This window comes from Oryzias latipes, chromosome 5 (genome assembly GCF_002234675.1).
Source record: "Oryzias latipes chromosome 5, ASM223467v1".
Lineage (NCBI taxonomy): Eukaryota > Metazoa > Chordata > Actinopteri > Beloniformes > Adrianichthyidae > Oryzias > Oryzias latipes.
The window spans coordinates 2,182,612-2,200,836 of NC_019863.2; the positions used below are offsets into that span (position 1 = coordinate 2,182,612).

Below are 18,225 nucleotides of genomic sequence, written 5' to 3' on the forward strand. Positions count from 1 at the left end.
TGTAGAGAAATGAGCAGCTATTACTGGATCGTTCAGAACCAGAACCCGTCTTACTTTCTTACTTTTCACATCTTCTTGCTAATCTTAACCTTTTTCCTGATATTTTTGCTGCAATTTTTTCAAGTTTTAAACTGACCAATCAGATGCCTCATAGAAAGTAGGTGGTCTCACATTGAGCTTTCAAAACAGTTGAGTGACAGATTTCGTGCAGCCCGCTTTAGGTAGTAATGGTGTGGAGTTCCTACAAGCTCGCTCCTGACTGGCAGGAGTGGTTGCCATAGGAACGTTGAGTCACACCAACTTGGACCAATCACTGCTTAAAGACGTTGTCTGGAACCAACGTGGCGGCGTCCATATCACGAAAAAATGGCGACTGAATTGACTGGATTTAGTTGGAGCTGGAAGTAAAGCATTTTCCGTGTAGGTGACTTCACTTTCACTCGGTCCAGATCTCACATACAGTCAATGGTTGAGGCTCTGCATTCTGCTGGAGTAAAGGATGTCCAGAACCTTTCTAGTCTCTCTGGGAAGGCCTTTGACAGCTTTTCCAGCTGTCAGAGTCCTAAAGTAAATGTTCTGCCTTTCCTTTCACATCAAAACCTAACATTTTTAGCTTTCAAAGATCATCTTAAAATATATTTTGTCTTTCCTAACAAAACCTTCATCATATATTTACACAAAAAAACTTTTCTTTGCCTGCATGAGAAGCTTTAGGTTTTCTCCTGAGTAAATAAGGTGGAATCAGTCATTTGGATCTTCTTACTACTTTACTAAGAGCCGGGCTGAATGAAAACATCCTTCATGACACTTCCAGCATGTTGAAAACATCCACATGCAGCTTCTCCAGAGCAGAAAGAGCAGAAAAGCATCTTAATGCACAGAGGTGTGAATGGTGTCGGTGCCATCTTCTTCACATCTTCATCTTCCTGATGCAAATAATAAGGGTTTCTTCACCCGTCTGGTCTCGTCTGTCCTTCAGGAAGTCAGTTTGGCTGAACTGAAGAACAGACTCGCCGTCTCAGGCCCCCCCCGAGGAAACTTTTCTCATTTTTGTCTGTCACCTCTTCTCCCCCTGCTGCTTTTCCGAGGACTTTTGTCAATTTGTAATCATTTTCCTTCTCTCTGCCTGCTCTTCCTCTCCAGTCATGGCCAGCCCGCTTCGTTTCCAAGGTAACAGCCTGTTGCAGTGGAACAACCTGGAGGCGGTGGCGGCCTCCATCCTGTGGCACATCGAGCTCATGTTCCGCACTCGTCAGCCCAGCGCCCTGCTGCTGCACATCTCCTCCAGCCTGCAGCACAACCTCACTCTGCAGGTTCGCTGCGCCTGCATGCAGACAAACGCACAACGGTTCACACCAGCCTTTCTGCAGTCAGACTGTGATGCTGTAGCTAAATGTAGACTTTAATCACTGCTCTCTCCAGGCTCACAAGCTGGAATGATTCATTTCTGCACAGAGATTTTCTTTTTTATCCTCCTGTGGAATTAGGTCTAGACTGACGTCTTTGAAGTTACATAACGGTCTATTTCTGCCAACTAGACGTGAAGCAGTTCCCGGTTTGAACGTTTCACCCTGATTGTGCTGAAAGTCTCTAAAGAAGAGCCCAGTTTTCTGATCGTCTGCCCCCAACGCTGACTCTTGCAGCTACGCGAGGGCAGTGTGTTGATGGGGCTCCACAGGGGGGAGGACTCCACCCTCTCCCAGGTGGAAGAGGTTTTGGCGAATGATGGGAAGTGGCATCATTTGCAGCTGGATATCAGCAGCCTGGGAGGGGCGGCAGGCCACCACAAAGCGGTGCTGTCTTTTGATCACGGACTCTACCTGGTGAGACGCCGCTGCACCAAAAAAGATGGAAAATTCACTTTCTGTGAGCTGAAAATTCCCGGTGGGGTTTGTGTCCAGGCCAGGATGGAGGTGGACGGGAAGCTGCGGGACTCCAAGCTGAAGACTGTCAGCATTGGTGGCTTGGCTGGGCCGGATGGGAAAATTCAAATGGGCTTCCGTGGTTGCATACAGGTTAGTAGCTGCAGTCAACTCCGTGCTTCCATTAAGTATTGGCTCTATCAATTTATCTGTGAAAGTGTTTTGTGGCAGTGCTCGATGTCCATCTCTTCAGTACAGCCCTACCTTCTATATTTTTTTTACACACAATGTTTTGATTACACAATAATTCCACACTGAACCTGAAACTGTGCAGAAAACTCAATTCAAAGTGGTAGATTTAGTTATTCTTTGATGCAAAAATGACATCAATTGAGATTAAACTGTTTTTTTATCTGTAAATCCAAAATGAAAATGTATAAATTCACAAAGAAAAGATCAAAACAACGTGAAAAATGTCTTTAAAAAACAGCTAAAACTCCACTCAAAGTTCAAGGATTTACTCCAAGTTGAAAAACTCTTGTTATGTTTGTTTTAAAAAAAAAACTTCAAAATCAAATCATTCACATTAAAATTTGAATGGAACTACACTGACGGGGGGGTTGGCGTTCCTTCTGCGTCGTCGTAAACGGCCGATGTGAGTTCAGAGACGACTGAAGGTTGGGCGTGTTCTGCAGACGGTTTTAGAGCACTGAAACACGGATGCTCTGAATGCAAACCGGTTTCTGAAAGCCAGCAGCCGTGCATCCGTCAGGACCTTGTTTCGTTCCAGGGCCTTCGAGTCGGCGGCGCGCTCAGTCTGTCTCTGGCGAGGAAGGTGAACGTGGAGCCCGGCTGCCATGTTCCTGACCCCTGCAGCTCCAGCCCCTGTCCTGCCAACAGCTACTGCGACGACCTCTGGGACGGCCACTCCTGCACCTGCCTCAGGGGTCAGTGTGCGCCCTCACAGCTACAACCACGCCCACTCTGCAGCACATCCCAGCATCTCCCTCTGCTTTGTCCCTCCCCAGGGTACTTTGGGACCAACTGCACCGACGTGTGCTCTCTGAACCCCTGCGAGCATGAAGCTGCTTGCAGCAGGAAGCCCGGCTCCCCCCGCGGTTACAAGTGCGACTGTCCCAGGAACTACTTTGGACAATACTGCGAGAAAAAGTACGGCGTCCGCCGAGCGGCGCAGAGTTCATCCGTCCACAGAAAAACTAAACTGCTGCTTCTGCAGGACTGACCTGCCCTGTCCGAGAGGCTGGTGGGGTCACAAGACCTGCGGCCCCTGCAACTGTGCCACCGCCAAAGGGTTTGATTCCGACTGCAACAAGACGACCGGCGAGTGTCGCTGTAAAGTGAGTCTCCATCCGGAAACCCCACGAATGCTGTTCTGTTAGTCAGAACTGTTTTCTCTGTCCGCCACCTGGAGTTTTGGACGCTCCTACCGACTGAAAACTCATAAAGATCCGTCTCCTCTATCCTGTTTCCAGGACAACCACTACCGCCCTGAGGGCAGCGACACCTGCCTGCTGTGCGACTGCTACCCGGTTGGATCCTTCTCCAGAACGTGTGACAGGGAGAGCGGTCAGTGTCAGTGCAAGGCCGGCGTCATCGGACGACAGTGCGATCGCTGCGATAACCCGTTTGCAGAGGTGTCTCCCAACGGCTGTGAAGGTAGGAGCTTAAAATAAAAAACATGGTTTGTTTTTTGGTATGGATTAACTAAAAAATGCCCCCCCATCATCGCCCCCTGCTCTGGTTGCAGTCATCTATGACAGCTGCCCCCAGGTCATCGAGGCAGGGATCTGGTGGCCCAGGACTAAGTTTGGTCTCCCTGCAGCCGTTTCCTGTCCTAAGGGAACTCTGGGTAGGATGGCAGCTCGTCACATTAGCATAAAGTAACCGTGTTGAAGCTGCAGCTGCAGGCTGACTCTCACTCTGCTGCAATGCTGCTTCTTCCCAGGCACAGCCATCCGACACTGTGATGAGCACAAGGGCTGGCTGCCCCCCAACCTCTTCAACTGCACCTCCATCACCTTCAGCGTGCTGAGAACTCTGGTCTGCAGTCTCCCTTTCAGCTCAGATTCATCAGGACATGCAGATGAACTGCTGAGTCAGCGTAAAGGTCAATTGTTGGTCTTCTGCTGCGTTCTTCTCTTCCAGTCGGAAAAGTTCTACCGGAACGCGTCGCTCCTGGACTCCCGACGCGTTCAGCAGACCGCCGCCATGCTGGCCAACGCCACTGTGCACACGGAGCGCTTCCACGGCAGCGACGTGAAGGTGGCCTACCGGCTCACGCAGAGCCTGCTGCAGCACGAGATCAACCAGCAGGGCTTCAACCTGACGGCGACGCAGGACGTCCACTTCACTGAGGTGCAGTAAAACCCCGCTATACCTGAGGGGGGGGTTGACTCACACGGGTCGCACAGAGAAGGGGCTCCGTCTTAAGGAAGATGCAGGTGTGTCCCTTGAGGCTCGTCCGTCCACCATGAAAACGGAACACACCAGTTTTTTATTAAATCAGTTATCAAACAGGAAAAGAGAGGGAAAACAATCTGGTTTGACTCAGCAGAATGTAGAACTCAGACGTACATCACACATGACAAGACAGAGAAGAACAAATGTATAAGTCCTGACAAATACTTAATGTAGTACGGAGTATTTGTGAGGATAATGGATGTTACAGACGCTCATGACACACGGACAATGCTGTCATACGGATGGCGCCCTTATGCCACCTTCTAGTTATGAGTGAGGTGTGAGGACCGGCCTCTTACTCACCACACAAACGCGGTGTGCGAGTGTCCAAGACCATTCTTGAACTCGCTTTTAGCCTGTGGTGGTCTGTCGCCACCCGATGATTGAAAGTGGGGGCTTGAACGCACGTTGCCTAGGCCGCCTTGAACATAACACTGGCATGCAAGGTGCGCACTCTTCCCACTTCCACAGCACTAACCCTTGTGTAGGTTTCTGAGGGGTCAAATAATGAAAACTTCCAGTGGGCTGTGCATGACACGCGTGGGCCTTCAGTGGTGCTACAAAACAGGAAACAAATCTCTTTATACTAATAACTACAGCCAGCACAAAACATTAAAAACAACCACATCAATTTAGAATATTGTTTATCATGGTATTTGTCATTTCACTCATAAAAAATCGGATTATTTGAAGACAAAATCCATCCTCCTCTTTCCTCAAAAACAGTCCATCACCCTGTCATGTAGATTATGGCGTTTCAGTTCAGTCAAGAAGTCCTTTTCTATTCCCTCATCAGTGCGAAGAGCCCAGTCTGTCCAGTTGTGTTTCTGCGTAGGTTTGAATTTGTTTTAGAGACGAAAAATGTCCGCTCGACAGACGCAGTGGACACGGGGACGGTCAGCGCCAAACACACAAATCTGTACGGCTGCTTCATGATTCACTCAGATTTTTCTGATGAAGGAAGTCGAGGAGATCAGTGGGAGATTTTCCTGCTAGATCCTCCATGGATACATTACAGTCAGTCTGTTTTTAACTGATCTAAAAGTGCTCCGTGGCTCTGTGTCAAACTGGACAAGGCTGCATGTGACTTCCTGAAACTTCTGTCCAATCAGAAGGTCTGAATACCGTGACGCTGCCTTAGCCTGCTAGAAGGCCCTGCTGACACCAACTCAGAATCTGATTGGTTGAAGGAAATGAATGACCGACATCGATTTTGCATCACAGGACCCTCACAACTCATGGTGAAGGCCCTTATCCTGCCTGGCAACAAAGGACAGCTGAAATCCGATTGGTTAAATGCTCCAATGTGAAAATACATGTCTGTCTGGAAGCAGCATAACCATCATAAAGACAATAAAAGGAAAAGGACAGACCATGTGGAATGATTTAATGAGTATGCATGGACAAAACATAATTAACACGTGATTCAGATATTTTTTAGGCCTTCACAGAAGGCCTTGAAGGCCCTGACACCCGTCCACTGAAAGATTCAAAGAAGGTGCCTGCGTGTCTCCCACTTTACCCTTATGTGTTATTTAAGTGTTCACTAGGACCTCTCAGCCACAGCATGTTGTGTCAGGGGGTTAGTGAAGGACCCAAATGCAGAAACGGGAGGCAGGCGGTTCCAAATAAAAGGGGTTTATTTGGGTAACAAAAGCCACTGCCCACAAACCAAAAAAAAAAACAACTGACGGGGTAAATAGGCAGACAGTAGTCATGGGTCTGGCAACAACACCTACGCATCGGCTCACGTGTCAGGCTCATAAAGTGAAACCCCGTGTCGGTGCGCGTATCACTTAAGGAGAAGTCATGTGACCGGAAGGGCCACTGTGTCGGTGTGTCACAGAGGAGCCACACAAGGAAGCGCATCTACCAGCAGTGTTGTCAGATTATGCAGTTTTCCACCCAACAGGGTGAGTTTGATTTTGCAGAGAAAATCAGACTTGGGCGGTTTTCGTGTCTTCAGTTAGTTTTATTATGAGTGTCTCAGCTATCTTTTATTTTGAAAGATATTTTATTTTGGAAAATTACCAGATCTTCTCAGTTACATTTCTGTCACTTGGGTGTTAAATCAGTCCAGCGGTGAGTTTAACAGAGTAGGAGAAAAAAAACATTTTTGGTGCCACGGATGCGTCCAGCTTCCAGCTATTGAATGATTCTCGCGCCCCCGTTTTCCCCGCCCCCCTGTGTTTGACGTTTTATATGACTGAATCTCTACTGAAGGTGTTGAATGTGGTGTTTTAATGAGGTTCGTGGAATTATTTAATAGTTTAATAGTGTTTTTGGATTTTAGTTTCCCTTGTTTCTCTCGGTTTCTGCTTGATCTCACAGAATACAATCCCATTTCAGCAGAACTGTCAAACTTAAAATGGGAATAAGGAACTACAATGACAAATATTGTGTTTAGGTTAAATTTAATGAGTATATCAGCTGAGTTACTTAACTCTGTTGCCTGCAGTGACATTTTTGGTCCAGCAGGGGTCAGTATTAAGTGACACAGTATTGATACAGGCTGGGCAATGTGCCGAAACGCTTCACGAGGCCTCATCTACCCATCACTAGCAGACAGTATGGGCAAGCAACAGAGGAAGGCAGAGACGAGACGTATGTACTGACAGGACTGACGAGACACGGGTGCAAACGGTCAGGGGTGATTGCCACAGGGGAACCGAACTCAAACTAAGACAGGCAGGAAGCAACCTTCAAAATAAAACAGGAAGCAGAACTAAGGCACAGAAGCCTAATCACAACACAGCAGGCCTGTAGAAAAGCATGTAAGGCATGAACATTTTCATTCTTCAGGTTCACAGAGCGATTTACAGCTTTGATATTTCCTGTGGGCCACATGCGTCCCCTGTACAAGTTTTTTTCCGCCCGCAGACAGCCCACCTCCACCCATAAGGGCAGTTGGGACTAAGGCATCACCTATCTCTGCTCTCTGACAGAATCTGGTCCGCGTGGGCAGCACCATCCTGTCTCCAGACTCACGGCCTCACTGGGAGTTCATCCAGCGCACGGAGGGCGGCACGGCGGTGCTGCTGCGCCACTACGAGGAGTACGCGAGCACCCTGGCCCAGAACATGAGGAAGACCTACCTGAGCCCCTTCACCATCGTCACACCCAACATAGGTAAGCCCCGGAGAATAGAAAGACTTCCAAATGATGAAGTCTGGCTCTGCGAATCATACAGATGAACACGAGAAGAGCTACGGGGAACAGCAGAGACACTGATTTTTACTCCAGTTGTTATTGTTTGACTGATTTCTGATAATCAGTCAGTTGTTTGGTCAGAGATTATTCTGCAAAAACAGAGATTTGCAAAAGTTTATAATGAAAATGTGAATTTATGCTGTAAAAAAACCTCCTTTTTGAACTGGGTTGATTTCTGCAGTCATCTCTGTGGACCGTCTGAAAAAGATGAACTTTGCTGGCGCCAAACTCCCGCGGTACCAGTCCCTGAGGGGTCCCCGTCCGCTGGACCAGGACACGGCCGTCACCCTCCCAGACTCCGTCTTTCAACCGCCTGTGGACACCAAAGGCCACAGACATCTGGACGCGTTTCCAGAATCCTCCCTGAGGAACCGCTCCGCCAACCGCAAGAGGCGTCACCCTGACGACAGTCAGCAGGACGCCATCGCCAGTGTGATCATCTTCCACAGCCTGGCCTCCCTGTTACCAGAGAGCTACGACCCCGACAAGAGGAGTCTGCGGTGAGAGAAGGCCCTGAAGTTCATGAAGTCCAGACTGAAACACATAAGTGTTTTTTCGTGTTGCATTCTCACCGGGCTGGGAAAGGAACGTTCAAGCGACCACTTCCAATGAAAAGTCTATGTAAACCCACGGATATGTGTGTTTTGGGCGTCTGCGTTCAAAACTCTCGCATTTGAACGTCACTTAGCAAGTTTTTGATTTCGATTTCGGCCTCTACGAACAAAATATTTAACTTTCAACGCCGTCGTGTTGAAAGTTAAATCACTTGAACTTTGACCAGTCAGGTACTCGGATTTGGTAGTGATGTGTGGGTTGCGCCCATTTTAAAACACGGAAGTGGCAACAGTTTGCAAATTGTTCAAGGAGGAGAAATTAACAATTGTGATTTGTGCCCAGCCTAAATTCTATGACGCCAAGTCTTTCATACAGTGGGGCAAAAAGGTATTCAGTCATTCAACAAATGAGCAAGTTCTTCCACTTAAAAAGATGAGAAAGGCCTGTAATTTTCATCATGGTTTACCTCAACTATGAGAGACTAAATGAGAAAAAATCTAGAAAGTCACATTGTCTGATTTTTAAAGAATTTATTTGTAAATTATTGTGAAAAGTAAGTATTTGGTAAATAACAAAAGTTCAGCTCAGTACTTGTTATAAACCCTTTCTTGGTAATGACAGCAGTCAAACATTTTCTGTGAGTCTTCTCAAGGTTTTCACAAACTGTTGCTGGTATTTTGGTCCATTCCTCCATGCAGATCTCCTCTAGAGCAGTGATGTTTGGGGGCTGTCGCTGGACAACACAGACTTTCTTCTCCCTCCAAAGATTTTCTATGGGGTTGAGATCTGGAGACTGGCTAGGCCATTCCAGGACCTTGAAATGCTTCTCATGAAGCCACTCCTTCGTTACCCGGGCAACGTGTGTTTGGGATGGTTGTCATGCTGAAAGACCCAGCCACGTTTCATCTTCAATGCTGATGGAAGGAGGTTTTCACTCAAAATCTGGGATCTGCACTGCTTCAAAATTTCAAATCAAGCCTCTTCCAGCTGTAGCTACATGCTCTACTATTGGGTTGCGGCCGTCCAGAGTGAACACCATCTGCTAAATGAGCGCTAAAGAATGCCCAGTGTGCGTGTAGTTTTATGGTTTTGTCTTCTGGAGTTTCTTATCGTATGCTGTTCTTTGGAGCAAACGGGCACCAGAACTGAAGGATCTGAAAAAAATGAAAGAGTATTTTTTATTGTCAAGCAAAATGAATATATTAAACATACAAAAACAAAACAGAAACACAGGTTGCTGTATTTTTTAATTGTTTTTTACTTTTGACTTTCTTTGCTGAGTTGTTTGTTTTTCAACAGCAGCAGACTGAAATGTTTGCATTTTTTTCACAACAGACAGTGCAGTTGTAGATTTCCGCTTGTGTCCTCAGGGTCCCGAAGCGTCCGGTGATCAACACCCCGGTGGTCAGCATCACCGTGCACGACAACGACGAGCTGCTGCAGCACACGCTGGACAAACCCATCACCGTGCAGTTCCGCCTGGTCACCACAGAGGAGCGCTCCAAACCCATCTGTGTCTTCTGGAACCACAGCATCCTGTGAGTGTGTGACGACCCGCAGCGGAGCTGACACCGCGCCGCTCACGCCGCTCTGCTTGTGTCGTGTCAGGGCCGGGACCGGCGGCTGGTCGGCCAAAGGCTGCGAGGTGGTTTTCCGGAACAGCTCCCACATCAGCTGTCAGTGTTATCACATGACCAGCTTCGCCGTGCTGATGGACGTCTCCAGGAGGGAGGTGAGAGTCGGACCTGCGTGTTGTTCTTGTGCTTGTTCCTCGAGTAAACGGGATGTCTGCATCAGAACGGCGAGATCCTGCCCGTCAAAATCCTGACTTGGAGCACTGCTGGGGTGACGCTGGGCTTCCTCTTCCTCACCACCATCTTCCTCCTGAGCTTGAGAGCCATGCGCTGCAACAAGACCAGCATCATCAACAACGGAGCCACCGCCCTCTTCCTCTCTGAGCTCATCTTCATCCTCGGAATCAACCAAGCGGACAGCCCGGTAACCACGGCGCTCGCTGGCTGTCTGCCGCCGGGTGTCCCGATGTTCTAACCCCCCCTCTGTCCCAACAGTTCCTCTGCACGGTCATGGCCATCCTGCTGCACTTCTTCTACCTCTGCTCCTTCTCCTGGCTCTTCCTGGAGGGGCTGCACGTCTACCGCATGATCTGCGAAGTCAGAGACATCAACTATGGACCCATGAGGTTCTACTACCTGATTGGCTGGGGGGTCCCGGCCTTCATCACAGGTCTGGACTGCTAAATCTGGGAGAGCAGATTCCCTTTGTGTGCATTTAGGGAGGATGTTTAGCTTCTAAACACACCTGATCCTGGTAATCAGCAGCAGATGAGGCAGGATTTCTGATAAACCTGGAGTCTGAGAGTCCTGATGCACACATTTGTCATGCATGAGCACAGAAAGAGGCGTGTCCTGTTCAGCTTTCTGAGTGCTGCAGCCTCACAAACCTCATCGCTGACCCCCACAGCAGTAAAGAGGTCATTCAAAATGTAACGTAAGGGTTTAAAAACCTTTTGGGCTTTGAAATGTTTGGTTTAAAACCAAAATAACAAGAGTTGTGGCTCATTAATGTCCTTCTCCTTGGAATAAGGAATTTAGTGGAGCTTCGCCTGGTTTTTTTGGACTTTTTTATACATAGTTTCAACCATGTCTTCGCTTTCTTTGTGGATTCATACATTCTTATTTTGTGTCTACATGTTTGATCTTTAGGTATAAAACATGAAAACTGTTAAATCTCAATTTTTGTGTGTTTAAAGTTAAAAAAAGACCAAAGTTACTACTCAGAATTGAGTTTTATGGACAGTTTCAGGTTCCTTGTGGTCAATGATTGTGTCATATATAGAAAACTATCAGTAAAAGAAGCTGGGATTGTACTAAATTAATAGGTACCAAGCATTGCTAAAAAAAAAACGCTTCTACAATAAATTATTACAGCAAAGTAGATAAAAAGCTCCCGAACTACTAAAAAAACTAGTAAAAGGTCACATGACTGAAAATACGTCTTCCTTAAGACGTGAGTTTGTGTTTTTGTCAGCACTTTAAGCTCTTGTGTTTGTTTTAGTCGTGTTTGGTTCTACAAAGAGGCTTTAAGTTCTCCAAACTCAGACATTTGTCCTGAGCGAAACGCCACAATGGTCGGCGTATCGAAAGAAAGTTCCCCAAAGAAGAGAAACAAACATTCCTACACATGGCAAAAACATGGCGTATACTTATACTTATACTTATATAGCGCCCAGCTCCCAGCTGGGTCATCTAGACCCACTAGACAGTGCTCTGAACCTTTTTTCTTCAATGATTTGTGATCTTCACTGGTCTCCATGGATTACATGAAATCTTTCCACCTTTATCCACCTTTGTCATGGTAGGGAGAACATGTCAATGGAAGGGGGGGTCATTTAAGATAGCACAAGGGTTAAGATTCCGTTTTTGCAGTGAAGTGGATGTCTTTTTGTTCCTGCTCCTCCAGGTTTGGCGGTGGGACTGGACCCCGAAGGCTATGGGAACCCGGACTTCTGTTGGCTCTCCATGTACGACACGCTGATCTGGAGCTTTGCCGGTCCCATCGCCGCATCGGTGTCGGTGAGTTCATGTCCAGGTTTGACGCGCACGCCTCCAACGTCCTGCATGGATTCATGCTCCTTGCTGCTGTTTCCACAGATGAACGTCTTCCTGTACATTCTGTCGTTCAGGGCCTCCTGCTCGCTCAGGCACCACGGCATGGAGAAGAAAGAGCTGCGAGTGTGAGTACGCTTGATGCAGACGGATGCACACGGATGCAGACTGATGCAGACTGATGCAGACGGATGCAGACGGATGCAGACAGATGCAGACGGATGCAGACGGATGCAGACTGATGCAGACGGATGCACACGGATGCAGACGGATGCACACTGATGCAGACGGATGCAGACTGATGCAGACGGATGCAGACGGATGCAGACAGATGCAGACTGATGCAGACGGATGCAGACGGATGCAGACTGATGCAGACGGATGCACACTGATGCAGACGGATGCAGACTGATGCAGACGGATGCAGACTGATGCAGACGGATGCAGACGGATGCAGACAGATGCAGACTGATGCAGACGGATGCAGACGGATGCAGACTGATGCAGACGGATGCAGACGGATGCAGACAGATGCAGACTGATGCATATCCGTGGGAGAGGCCATGAGTGTGTCATTGCTGCTACACACAAGAGTGCAGAGGGAATCTGTGCTCACAGAGGGGGCGGGGCATCCAAAATGTCGTCTGTGTTGTTTCATGCAAACAGGCATTTTTCCTTCACAGAAATCCCTGGGATGATATCGTGGATGTTCTTCTTTGTCTGCACTGATGCTGCCGTCCCCCCAAACTGACCTGTAATTTCTACCCCGCAGCTCAGGCCTGAAGACCGCCAGCGGAGTCCTCTTCCTGGTGTCGGTCACCTGCTTCCTGGCGCTCCTCTCTGTCAACAGTGACTTGATCCTCTTCCATTACCTGTTTGCGGGTTTCAACTGTATACAGGTGAGGCTGGACGCCGAGGTAGCGTCTCCGCCGCTCCTCTGCAGCCGCGTTGACCTCGTCTCTCACGCCGTTTCAGGGCCCCTTCGTATTCTTCTTCCGAATCGTCTTCAACAAGGAAGCGAGGAACGCCATGAAGTTCTGCTGCAGCCGCAAGCGGCCGGATCACATGATCAAATCCAAGACCTCTGTGAGTTTACGGAGAAGACGCTCCGATCACGACTTCCAGAAGGGAACACTGGAGCATTTAGAATAATCTGGTTCAGTGTAAAAACACCAAAAGTTCTTCAAAAAGTCATTAAAATCTGTCAAGTTAACCTGAAATGATAATAAACAGCTTTGTTTCATCCTAAATATACGGTGGCCCTGAAGTTCAAATCACATCAAATTATCACTAAACCCAAAAACATTTTAAGGATTACGACTGTTAAAAAAGCAAAAGAATTAATAAAAAAACAACATTTGATTTTACAAAATTAAAACTAAATTCCACAAAACAAAACTTAATTCCAAAGAAACACAAAAACGATTCAAAAGAAAAAAAAGAACAAAGAAGAGAAATGTTTTGGAAAAACTAAAGTAATTTCCATAAATCAAAATGAAATTCTTCTAAACGTTCTTCTGCTTCCCTCTTCTTTCAAACTGAAACATCGTCATCAACCAGTGATATCCCATAATTTCTACCTTTACCACATTTTCCAGATTTGTTTCATTTCATTTAGATTTCTGGAAATGATTTTTGCTTTTCCAAATATTTTTCTCTGTGTTTGTTTCTGGAATTTTATTTTGATTTCTAAAATCTGTTTTTATTCATTAATTGTTTTGCTTTTTTTAAGTTTTGTGATCTTTAATATGTGTTTGTGTTAAACTGATTTGTACTTTAGGAGAATTTTCTGCATCAAGACATTCAGAATAAGAAAATGAATTGATCCACAGATGGAGCAAAGCCCACAGAATGAAAACTGCTCCTTTATTTGGTCTTTGTCATCATTTCTTCTGCTTCTCTGCTGTAAGTTGAAAGGTTTTCCCTTTCCTTGCTGCCCCTCCAGGGGTATAAATGCAGCACGAGCTACGTGGACGGCCGCTTGTACCACCTCCCCTTTGGCGACTCCAGCGCGTCTCTGAACGGCACCATGCAGAGTGGGAGGAGCCAGCAGAGCTACGTCCCGTTCGTCCTCAGGTCAGGATGCCTCTGCAGGGAACCACAGAGGAGGTCAGGGAGTCAGAGGTGACTGAAACGGCTGCTGTGCTTGCAGGGACGACGGCGTGAACAGCAGCGAGGCGCAGATCGCTCTCAACGACCACTCCTCGCTTTTCCGCGAAACAAACGAGAACCCTGACGGTAGGTCTGCAGCCGGGACGGAGTGGAGCTCCGCCCACACTCCAGCTCACGCCTGTTCTGCTGTCTGTAGATCACGACAGCGACTCAGACAGCGACCTGTCTCTGGAGGACGACCAGAGCGGCTCCTACGCCTCCACCCACTCCTCTGACAGCGAGGAAGAGGAGGGTCCTCTCCCACCAGAGGAATGCTGGGAAAATATGGCCTCTGGGGTTGCTAGGAGACCCCAAACACAAGGTAGAGGTGGTCCTCTGAATGAAACTGAAGCTGGGGGGGGTCCAAATCCAGGCCTCGAGGGCCGGCCAGAAATCCTGTCTCATCTGCTGCTGATTACCTGGCTCAGGTGTGTTCAGCCACCTTCAATGGCAGGTTGGTCGGAAAACAGGTTGGACACCGGCAGTGGAGGCCTGGATTCTCACACCCCTGTTGTGAAGGGAAAGATTGTAAAGTTCTAAAAACGTTCAAACATGGACATTTCATCAAAGTCAGAATCTTCTTCAGCAGAATTGAATAACTGTGTTGCTGAACGTCTGTCTGCCTCAGACTCCAGCCTGAAGCTGCTGTGGCCTGAAGATCCTGCAGAACCTCCAGAACCCGTCCCCGGCCGAAACTCGCAAGTTCTGCCAGACGAGCGGCTGCACGACCCGGTGGCCATGCTGCTGCCCGCTCTGCCGAACCTTAGCGCCCACCCCCACAGAGGTGAAGCCCGGGCGGAGACGCCGCCGTGCCTCACGACCCGCACAGCGGCTTCATGCTGTTTGTCTCACAGGGATCCTGAAGAAGAAGCAGCTCTCTCCTATCGTTGAGAGGAACGGGCGTCCCCGCGGCCAGCAGGGCGAGGGCGCCGCCTCCCCACACGGGTCGTCCTCCGGCGACAATCGAGCCGGCAAACCCAGTCCGGACCGGCTAAACGGCGTGGCTCTGAGCATCAAGGCGGGGACTGTGGACGGAGACTCGTCCGGATCAGAGTGAGTACCGGCGCCGTCCTCCACCCACAGAACCTCCTCGCCAACACGACTCCTCCCCTGGTGTTGGCGCTCCAGCTTCCTCCTGGGGGGCTTTGCGTGTGGAGGACCTCCTCCTTCATCCGGCCGAACCAGATCAGAACAAAGAAAGTTGAAGAGACCAAAAGGTTTTAGTGGACTAGAGGGGTTGATTATCATGTTGGTTTGACTGTAAGAATTTATAACAGAAGTGACACATTTGTTACATTCAAGTCACAAAAAAACAAAGTATTTTTGGACTAAATATATGAAAAAATTGAAATGTATCCAGTTTATGTTTAATGTTCAATCAAATAAAATCATGAATTCACAAATCTGCCTTAAAAAAAACTTGAAATGATAAAACATCCCAGTATTGGTGTCAGTTTAGTCTCAATTTACTCTTTTCTCCATATGGATTCGTGAAGAAAAAAGGTTCAGAGCACTGTCTAGTGGGTCTAGATGACCCAACTCCCAATGTTAAAGTGCCTAGGATAGCACAAGGGTTACAAGACCCACTCCAATGAAAATGCTGTTTTTGGTGTTTTTATCATGTTCCTGTTGCATTTTCCTGACGATGGAGGTTATTTTTTAAAGAAAATTCAGCTTTTTTCAGTATTTCTTTATTGTGAAATAGGAGCTGAGAAAAAATGTAGTTGGAAAAAAACTTGCACATACCAGTTACTACAGCAACCCATGAGCTTCCTGCTCCTCTCCATTCTGATCATCCACTGTCAGACAAATAGATCCATGAACATCTTTGTCTTCCTGGTCTGAGCTGGAATGTGGATCAGAACTGGACGGCCGGATAGCTCTGATGTTGATCACTAATTTTGTTGTATGGATCATTCTAGTTTAGGGTTATGAGGGGCTGTAAGATAGCAGGACAGCATTTAAACAGATGGGTGACGGGAATTGGGGTCGGGCATACTGTCCTCCAACAGTCCTGCCCACAATTCAGAAAAAACGTCTAATGAACTCCTGCCGCACTACAGAAACTATGTCCTAGAAAACAACACAGGTTTCTGGATTCCAGCTAAAAACGGCATCATCGTCATTTACAGATGATGGGAGGGGGACTTTAAAATCTCTCTCAGTTTTCTTTGATCTTGGAAAATATTTTACACACAACTACAGTTTCAAACCAAGCGAAGGTGGAACTGAGATTATTAGGATTCTCACAGTCAAATCAACAGAAAAGTCATTTTATGATGTAAAAACGAAACCAACTATTAACTTTATTGATGACAATAAAGAGCTTTTTGATGGATTTTGTTCTTTTCTGAACTGTTAACTTTGACTCTTTGCTGTTCTGTGTGAGTTCACATTTCAGCAGCAGCAGCAGTTTAGTCCTGACAATTACGTCATGTGAAGTTGTGTGTGGAAACACACACACTTCTAAAGCGTGGAACACACACGTGTGTTACAATGATGACATCAAACTGCAGGAATCTTTCAGACTAATTCTTCATCTTCTCTTTCCAAAACCCTGAGATGTTTGTTCTTTCCTCCCATGAAGCTGTGATCCTCCTTCAGTCAGGATCAGGATCAGGATCAGGATCACAGATCCCTGCATGTTATAGCCCCCCCCCCCCCCAGGCTTTCATCCTCTAACATCCTCTTTGTTGACTTTATTTTTGAACTCTTCCTCACGCTTCACGTGCTTCACATTCGTCTCTGATCTCACTCTCCATCCTTCCTGTTCTTCCCATAAGCCACTGCAACACATCCATGTGACCCCACTCACCGAGGGGCGTGTCTTTGCAGGTCATAGAAACTCCGCCCTCCAGACCAGAAGAAAGAAGGAAACATGGAATCAAAAAAGGAATCAGCCTCCATCACCATGATCCTCTGAAGGAGTGTGTGTGTGCGTGTGTGTGGGTGTGTGTGTGTGTGTGTGTGTGTGTGCGTGCGTGTGTGTGTGTTTGTGTTTGCGCATCAGCAGTGGCTGCACACAGAACAAACCTCCCTTTAAAGAAATGTTTTTGTTTACATACTTGAAGCAATGCACTTTTTTGTTTACTGCCCAGATTTGACTTTTTTTGTTTTTTATTGTTATTTTTTGTAGTTTTTTTGTTCCATGGTGTAAATGCTGTTCTGAGGACTGTCCTGGTTTTTGAGGGGGGGGGGGGGGTATTTAGTAATATACTTGCCACCATTCAGGGAATTCTCTGTGTTTCGTGCGATGGTGTTGTAAGCTGCTCTCACGTCTGTGCCAGCCCGCGGAGGTCAGACTCGCCGAGTCACGCCACGTGTCTGAAGGGACACAGGAAGTCAAACACTGAAGGGACTTGATGAGCGACGGCTCGTCGCTGACGGCTGCCCAGAGCAGTCTGCAGTCTGCAAACCTGCAGGCGGCATAGACGGCAAGGACTTTTGCTTCGTGAATTCATGCAAGCGCTCAGGTGTTGTCGCCTGCAGTCAACAGGCGGAAATGCCCTGTCTTCTTGACGAGGAGGGACATGCAGACTCCTGCAGACTTTTGCAGACTCTTGCAGACTCCTCCAGACTCCTCCAGACTCCTCCAGACGCCTGCAGACTCCTGCAGACTCCAGCAGACTCCTCCAGACTCCTCCAGACGCCTGCAGACTCCTCCAGACGCCTGCAGACTCATCCAGGCTGCTGCAGACTCCTGCAGACTCTTGCAGACTCCTGCAGACGCCTGCAGACTCCTCCAGACGCCTGCAGACTCATCCAGGCTGCTGCAGACTCCTGCAGACTCTTGCAGACTCCTGCAGACGCCTGCAGACTCCTCCAGACTCCTGCAGACTCCTCCAGATGCCTGCAGACTCCTCCAGACTCCTCCAGACTCTTGTAGACTGGTGCTCTTCTGCTGGAGCTGTGAAGCATTTTTCTGTGCAGCATGAACTGAGATCTGTCTCTGAATGTGTAGGAATCACTGGGATGTTCGCCAACAGCCTTTCAAGCCGCCACATGTAGAAAGGACTCGCCATAAGAACAAGTCAATCCTGTTATAACACAAGTTTCTACTGTTTTGTTCCTGTTTTTACCAATTAAACTGTTTTCTATCATTTCTGATTTCACTTTGATTTTTATGCCCTGATTTTGACACAAATATGTAGGAATGAAGCTGAAACGCTGTTCACAATCATTTCCTATTGGGTAACCCTTGTGCTATCCTAGGCACTTTAACGTTGGGAGTTGGGTCATCTAGACCCACTAGACAGTGCTCTGAACCTTTTTTCTTTAATGATTTATGATTTTCACTGGTGTCCATGGATTATATGAAATCTTTCCACCTTTATCCACCT

At 47.6% G+C, this 18,225-nt stretch overlaps 1 protein-coding gene across 1 annotated transcript in view; it reads left to right on the plus strand.

Annotated features, from left to right (window-relative positions):
- Nucleotides 1-17,985, plus strand: part of celsr2 (cadherin EGF LAG seven-pass G-type receptor 2) — an 89,396-nt gene extending 71,411 nt beyond the window's left edge. Inside the window, exons 9-34 of the mRNA XM_023954719.1 lie at nt 1,144-1,313; nt 1,644-1,823; nt 1,902-2,015; nt 2,653-2,809; nt 2,891-3,032; nt 3,100-3,220; nt 3,356-3,539; nt 3,631-3,732; nt 3,829-3,923; nt 4,029-4,238; nt 7,289-7,472; nt 7,735-8,053; nt 9,479-9,646; nt 9,717-9,840; nt 9,906-10,106; nt 10,178-10,352; nt 11,589-11,701; nt 11,780-11,862; nt 12,507-12,633; nt 12,710-12,820; nt 13,680-13,810; nt 13,887-13,972; nt 14,043-14,207; nt 14,514-14,669; nt 14,740-14,938; nt 16,721-17,985. Of these exons, the coding sequence (XP_023810487.1) occupies nt 1,144-1,313; nt 1,644-1,823; nt 1,902-2,015; nt 2,653-2,809; nt 2,891-3,032; nt 3,100-3,220; nt 3,356-3,539; nt 3,631-3,732; nt 3,829-3,923; nt 4,029-4,238; nt 7,289-7,472; nt 7,735-8,053; nt 9,479-9,646; nt 9,717-9,840; nt 9,906-10,106; nt 10,178-10,352; nt 11,589-11,701; nt 11,780-11,862; nt 12,507-12,633; nt 12,710-12,820; nt 13,680-13,810; nt 13,887-13,972; nt 14,043-14,207; nt 14,514-14,669; nt 14,740-14,938; nt 16,721-16,727 (3,824 nt within the window). The 3' untranslated portion in view covers nt 16,728-17,985. The remainder of the gene's footprint in view (nt 1-1,143; nt 1,314-1,643; nt 1,824-1,901; nt 2,016-2,652; nt 2,810-2,890; nt 3,033-3,099; nt 3,221-3,355; nt 3,540-3,630; nt 3,733-3,828; nt 3,924-4,028; nt 4,239-7,288; nt 7,473-7,734; nt 8,054-9,478; nt 9,647-9,716; nt 9,841-9,905; nt 10,107-10,177; nt 10,353-11,588; nt 11,702-11,779; nt 11,863-12,506; nt 12,634-12,709; nt 12,821-13,679; nt 13,811-13,886; nt 13,973-14,042; nt 14,208-14,513; nt 14,670-14,739; nt 14,939-16,720) is intronic.
- The last annotated feature ends 240 nt before the right edge of the window (nt 17,986-18,225 follow it).